Source organism: Chlamydomonas reinhardtii, chromosome 8, assembly GCF_000002595.2.
Source record: "Chlamydomonas reinhardtii strain CC-503 cw92 mt+ chromosome 8, whole genome shotgun sequence".
Classification (NCBI taxonomy): Eukaryota; Viridiplantae; Chlorophyta; class Chlorophyceae; order Chlamydomonadales; family Chlamydomonadaceae; genus Chlamydomonas; species Chlamydomonas reinhardtii.
This window is the reverse complement of record NC_057011.1, coordinates 3043318-3050077: the sequence shown is the minus strand read 5'-3', so window position 1 is coordinate 3050077 and position 6760 is coordinate 3043318. Positions and strand designations below refer to the sequence as shown.

Here is a 6760-nt window from a genome sequence, read left to right as displayed (position 1 = left end):
GCTGCTGGTGCTGCTGCAGCTGCTGCTGCTGCTGCTGCTGCTGGTGCTGCTGCAGCTGCTGCTGCTGCTGCTGCTGCTGCTGCTGCTGCGGCAGCGGCAGCTGCGGCGGCTGCGGCGGCTGCAGTGGCTGCGGTGGCTGCGGTGGCTGCGGCGGCGGAGGCAGCTGCGGTGGCTGCGGCTGCTGCTGCTGTGGCAGCGGTGGCTGCGGTGGTGCTGCCGGCCCGGCCCAGCCCAGGTCCAGGTCGTCGTTGTCATCCGGCCCTGCGGCTGGTTCTGGCGTGATGGCATAGATGAATGCCTCCTGCCTGGGGTCTGCTGCGGCCATCCGGGTAATGGTGGCGTTGTTCTCCGTCTTGGCGTCCGCCGACACAGCTGGCTGCAGGATGGGGGCCCCGTCGAGGATGTTGCCGGCCACAGCATAGGCGTCTGCCGGGTTGCGCCAGAGAGTGGGCAGTGCTGCGGGCTGCTGCGGGTATGACATGATGGAGTGGCGCGTGTTGCTTCCCAGCTGCAGGGGCCCCCGCTGCATGTTGCCTTTGAATTGCAGGGCATACGTGAGGCGGCTTAGGCTGGTCGGGCCGGCTGCCTCCAGGCAGAGCGTGGCCTGCGGGTCTGGGCGCCTCAGGACGAAGTCGCCCCCCCATGCCCGCTACCAGCTGGCTGCTGGCAAGGGGCAAGTGCTTGTCTTCCACTCTCCAGAAGAAGCCCGCGAGTATGTCATTGGCATCCGTGACTGTGCGGGGCTCACCAACGTAGGTGTCGATCAGGTTGGGGTGTAGGAGCGGCGGTGCCTGTGCAGCCTCTGCCTGGCTGGCGCCGTTCTGGATGGCGAGGTGCTGCGGCAGGATTAGGCGCTGCTGCTCAAGCCGGTCTGCTAGCTCTGTCGCAAATGCGTCCAGCTGGCTCATGGCCACACCATTCTCTGTGCTGATGCTGTTGCTGGTGATGGACACCTGCTGGTGTCCTCGCGGGCTGACGCCGTTGGGGCGCGCGCTCTCCTCGAATGTGAGGCTGACCAGGCCCTCCCCCATGTCGACCAGCAGTAGCCGGGATGCCTGCGCAAGTTTCCGCTGCTTGCTGCAGGTGAACCGCAGCAGCAGCGTTTGCGCGGCGATGCTGTTCTCCGAGCTGCGGGGCTGGCGTGCTGACTGGATGATCATGGCGTTCAGGGCCAGCGCTGGCTGCGTTCGCAGAGCAGACTCAATGGTGTGCAGGGCCTCAGCTGCAGTGTTGGCCGGCCCTGTATGGTGGCGTTGGGTGTGGGCGGGATGTGTCAGCAAGGGTGTTCTTGGGTAGCAGAGGGGCAGGATCACAGGGCAGGTGGCGATACGGTGTTTGGTGGCATTCTTGCAGTGTTTGTGTTCGGTGTCTATGCTGTCATGAGCCCCTGCGGTATGCCCACCTGCTGCGACCACCTCAGCAACGATGTTGAGGCTAGCCTGCCGGTAGAGCTCGTCGGCCGGTGTGTTGTTGTGCGCGTTGATGGTGTGGCACACGCACCATAGGAGCCCACCGTCGTTGCTGGTGGTGCCGTGTGGGCGGGAGCTCCAGCCGGGGAAGCCGCGCTGGGGTAGGAGGCTGTCGTTGCCCTTGGGGTAGTACCACAGCCCGCTGCTGGGGTTGAGTGTGATTCTGGTGAGGGCTGCTGCCAGCAGCTCAGCTGGCATGCGTACCTCCACATCAACATATTTCACCGGCTCGCTGCTGCCAGTGATAGCGAAGGAGCCATTTTTGACGGGGGTAATCTTGCTGATGCCAGCGGGGAAGGCTGCCGTAATGGCGTCCTTTACACCGTTGATATCTGCGGGCATGCGCCCCCCTCCCTGCATCACCTGACGCTCGTCCTGCTGCGGGTTGCGCCGGGGGCCTCCACGTCCTGGCTGCTGCGGGCGCTGCTGGGGTGCGGGCCCGTGCTGTTGCCGGAGCTGGGCCTGCACGTACGCCTCCGCGTTCGGGCCGAGTTGGCCGTATGCGAGGCCTCCAACACGTTGACTTCTGGGGTTGGTCCAATGATGGGGTTGTAGCTGATGTTGAACAGGGCCATGTACAGCAGAGTGCGGATGCCTAGCACCGCGAAGTGCGCGGCCATGGCGATCTGTTCATCTGTTGCGGGTCTGCGGGCACTAGGTAGCGTCTCCGAGTTGTCCGCGGTGGCTTTCTTGTAATAGTGTTGCGCAACAACACGGTTTCCCATGGTCCGAGCTCGCGTAGAGGGCCAGGGCCCGTTCTGGCGCGACACTCGGTCGCAGAAGGCATGGGTTTGCCGTTTAAGTTCATTGTGGTGTGATACTTGCATTTTTGATTGTAGGTAGCAAGTCTGTATTGGACCGATGAGTTTGAGGGGCCAGTTCTCGGCGTCGGGCGTCGCATTTTCATCGCCTCCATGCAAGCTTTCCCGGCGTGTCATCCGATTGTCCTCAATGTTGTTTTGTATGCTTGTGGCTTTTTGCCTGGTTGGGGGGCGTGACGGGTGGTGCTGTGTGGGGTTGAAAGGGGTTGTGTCTGGGTGGCCGGTTTCGCCCGTTCGATTGCCGTCCCTGTTTTTTGTTTTTGCTTTGGTTTGGTATCTTCCATAGATCCCGGTGATGTGTTGTGTCGAGTGCACTGCTGTGGACATGCCCAGAGTCGAGTGCGCAAAGCTGAAGTTCTCCTTCCACGCGCCACGGTGTGTGTGGTTAATTCCCTTAGTGTGGCTTAGGGCTGGCAGCTGTGCGCCAGTTGCCCGGTTGGTGCAAACATGCGAACATCCCCCTTTCGCCGAGCTCTCAGTGCAGGTCGTGAGACCTCTTGCAGACCACTTTTGGATTGGCATGGTACGGTCATGGTTGCCCAATAGCACGAAAGCGCTGGAATGCCGGGGCGGTCCCCGGTCAAACCAGCGGTCGGCCGCGGCAGAGCCAGACTCGTTCCCAGCCGTGGTCGCGTTGGTTGTCAGCATGCAGAGTGTAAAGCATATCAGAACACAGATACCTGCGGACTTTCGCTCCACCTTTCGCCGAGCAACCATTTTCCACATGTTTCCTAGCGACGAGCTTGCGAGGTTGGTAAGAGGTGTATTTGTATGCATGTTCCTGAAGGCCAAGAAGTTAGCTAGTACCACAGAGTGTACCTCAACACCAGCTCTCGCACCGCCCTGGCACCCACCTCAGCCGCATGCTTGCCGCCGTTCTTCCCTTTCGCTCCATACACTTTCTTGCCCATTCTCTGCCTGAACGATCACGTTGTGGGGGGCACAATGCAGAAAGCGGCAAGGGGGGGGAGTTCAGGGGGCGTGGGGGGGCGTGGGGGGGGGGGGGGGCCGGTTGCCAAGGGTGGGGGGACGGGTGGCGAGGGTGGGGGGACTCACTTGGATGGGATGCGAGTGTGAACCTAGCACAAACCCGACGGTCCCGACACCATACTTCTGGCCCGGTAGTGTTCCAGGTGCGTGCCCTGTCGCCCTCACAGCCATGCGCGCTTGGCTGGACCCCGGCCGCGAACTGTAAAGCGGCAATGTCACGTCGCGACCACAACGCCAGGTCCCCACACCGAACGGGCCCCAAACGTCACGCACGCCGCACCTGCTACACCGGTATACTACTTGCTTGCTCTTGTGACGTGCTGCCGGTCAGAATAAAGCGCCCTATCGCTTTTTTTGGTTGGGCCGCTACGAGACCCTTTTTGTAAGTTGGTGACGAAAGTGCGTTTGAGTATTGCTCTGCGAGACAATGACGATTACGGTCGTTAGATTCAGGGAGGTGCGGAGTCGCCTGGGCCCTGCACTCAAACTGGCTGACGCAATGGTGCGTCCCCGCGCACCCGCGCAAATATACACTTCCCCGAAGAACCTCGGTTTCATCCAAACGTTTTCAGTCGGTGCAAGTTCGGCCTGTGACGACCTCGCAGCGCGACAGAGCTGACAGCCACCACTTTGCATTCTCGCCGGTTCCTGATGCGCATGCTGCCTATTAATTGCTATTCATATTGCTGGGTCCCTTTTATGGGGCCACGCGGCCACACAACGGTGCTCGCGCAAACCCGATACTGAACTCGGCGACGCGGCGTTCTTAAGTGGGGTGCCGAATTCTGTGCCCTGTATTTACACAACTGGGTCCCTCGCGGCTGCCCGGACAGCAAATGGCCGCGGCTCCGACTACACCGACACAAACGCCGCGGAGCGCACTCCCGTATGCGGCCCCAGCTATGTCACGAGCATGCGCGACGCACCTCGCAACAAAGCTGGGTCCCTCACGCCCGGGGCCCCGCCCCCGCCCCGTCCGGTTTCTATTATTCTTCTTCTTATGGTATAGCCCCAGACGGGGTATAGCAGGATGAAGGGAAATGGAATTTACGTTGCCTGGAGTGCCCGCAGCTGGTACCCGACCCATATCCTGCCAGTCAACGCAAGCTGCTGTGCGCTGGTGCGAATGACCCGATCACTCAGGCCGCCCCATGCAACGGAACCATCACACACGCGCATGCGCCACAAGCGCGGCGTACAAAAGCACACCGCGCCGCAAGTCAGGCCGCGCACCCCATCCAAGAGGCAAGAGGCACCTCAGGACCACCTCTGTCCGTACGGCGTTCGTGCGTAGGTCGACACCAAAATCACTACTGGCGCAAACCAGTTCCTGAGGTTGCATTGGTCCCTTCCAGCATGCTAGATTGCATCGTCGGCCTACGTGGACATTGCGCCGTCTCCATGCGCGTCCCACTCCATGACAAATCGTGTCCCCAGGGAGGCGCCAACATGACGGCACCCAAAACCCCCTGATAGATAGTACTTTAAGGACCACCACGCCGTCCCTAACTGATGTGTACAGGACATCAGGGGGGTTTCACCGCGTGCCAAACCCGCACGCCAAGGAGGCCCCAAACAAAATGCAGAGCGGGATACAAACTCTGCCACTTATTTACATGTTATGTGCAATCTATTCGAGCAATAGCGCTTGACGGCAGGCTAAAACGTGCTCGTCGAGGCTCAAGTCACGAAATTGACCGACCAACATCCTGCATAGGCGTTGTTTTGGGGCGTGATCAATTGCCGTCAACACAGATATCTGCATAGGTGTAATCAGGCTACTATCTGGCCTGATATGGCGTGTCCTGGCGAACGCGACATGCAGATGTTTGAGGTCGGCCCCGGCTCGATTCAGTGCCCCGGGGCTACCCTAATGACCTTATATGTTGTAGTAGATGCTATAGGAATGGTACTGGGCTGGGGACACGACCGGCCCGTAGTTGGACGTTGCCGACCGACCTCGCAGCGCCACCTTGCCGGTGCCTGAGGCGCATGCTGCCTATTAATTGCTATTCATAATTCTGGGTCCCTTTTATGGGGCCACGCGGCCACACACCGGTGCTCGCGCAAACCCGATACTCAACTCGGCGACGCGGCGTTCTTAAGTGGGGGGCCGAATTCTGTGCGCTGTATTTACACAACTGGGTCCCTCGCGGCTGCCCGGACAGCAAATGGCCGCGGCTCCGACACAAACGCCACGGAGCGCACTCCCGTATGCGGCCCCAGCTATGTCGCGAGCACGCGCGACGCTCCTCACAACAAAGCTGGGTCCCTCACGCCCGGGGCCCCGGCCCCCCCCCCACCCTCGGAGGATCGCCCGCGCGGCTAAGTCCGGTTTCTATTATTATTCTTCTTATGATATAGGAATAATAATAATAATAATAATAATAATAATAATAATAATAATAATAATAATAATAATAATAATAATAATAATAATAATAATAATAATAATAATAATAATAATAATAATAATAATAATAATAATAATAATAATAATAATAATAATATAATTAATAACGATAATAATGATAATGAGGCCCTTAGATCCACATGCCCCCGCGCGCCCCCAAGGGGAGGCAGTGGGATGACAGGCGGGGGAGAAGGAGGAGAAGGGAGCAACTATGGAAGCATCTCATTTTTCCCCCGCAGGGGGGCCAGCCCCCCTGCACCCCCCGGAAATGGACAGGGGGGCGGCGCCCCCCTGTCGACCCCCCTGGTATGCAGCGCAAAGGATCTGTGATGATGATGGGGGTGGGTGTGGCGGGTAGGGATTATTACCCGCCCCCCTCGCGGCCCGTCGCTTCTCTTTGACAGGGGGGCGCCCCCGGAGCCCCCGGTGGGAAATGGTGGCTAGGGTATGGGTGAGAAGGGAGCCTACCGTAATACATGCACCGGCTAACGGAACGTTTGGATGGGAGGAAGGCGAGGACGCCGGCTGGAACTGCATTGCTGGGATGGTTGCACACAATTGTTGCACGGACATGAACTGACTCCACCCGCACGTGCTGTGTGGCACAGTTTACGGCATGCGCGGAGCGCAGATTGCTTGCTTGGATGCAGCTAAAAGGTTGCGCCTCTGTTGCGCTGCGAGGGGTTGCACTGGAGCCAGGTGCACTAAGCTGTGGCGCTTACTGCTCAGAAATGATAGCATCATGCATTCGTGCTGGCTTGTGCATAGAGTGGGCACCCGTGTTGGAAAGTGGGAGCGAGGGCGTGTAATTGCTGGTTCTGCTTGGCTGTTGAGCCCACTGCACAACCACACTTGCACATGACAGCGCACATGGTGCACGAGGCAGCCGCATATTACTGCAATGTTTTTCATGATTTTACAATTTAAGCACCGACATAAGAACAGTGCAAACAAATGCAGTGTATCGCATAGGAGCTGGCGGAGCAACTGAAGCACACTTGGCAGTTGGGCAGTCAGGCGGCAGCAGTTGGGGCGTTGTACTGGCACACGCCTTCCACTCGCACTCG

At 59.1% G+C, this 6760-nt stretch overlaps 1 protein-coding gene across 1 annotated transcript in view; it reads right to left on the bottom strand.

Annotated features, from left to right (window-relative positions):
• CHLRE_08g373369v5 (uncharacterized protein) overlaps positions 1 to 3722 on the bottom strand; it is a 4462-nt gene extending 740 nt beyond the window's left edge. The window contains exons 1-5 of the mRNA XM_043065101.1: positions 3561 to 3722; positions 3145 to 3208; positions 1403 to 1931; positions 749 to 1240; positions 12 to 534 (exon numbers count right to left, since the gene is read on the bottom strand). Coding sequence (XP_042922101.1) covers positions 12 to 534; positions 749 to 1240; positions 1403 to 1931; positions 3145 to 3201 — 1601 coding nt within the window. The 5' untranslated portion in view covers positions 3202 to 3208; positions 3561 to 3722. The remainder of the gene's footprint in view (positions 1 to 11; positions 535 to 748; positions 1241 to 1402; positions 1932 to 3144; positions 3209 to 3560) is intronic.
• Between the last annotated feature and the right edge of the window lie 3038 nt (positions 3723 to 6760).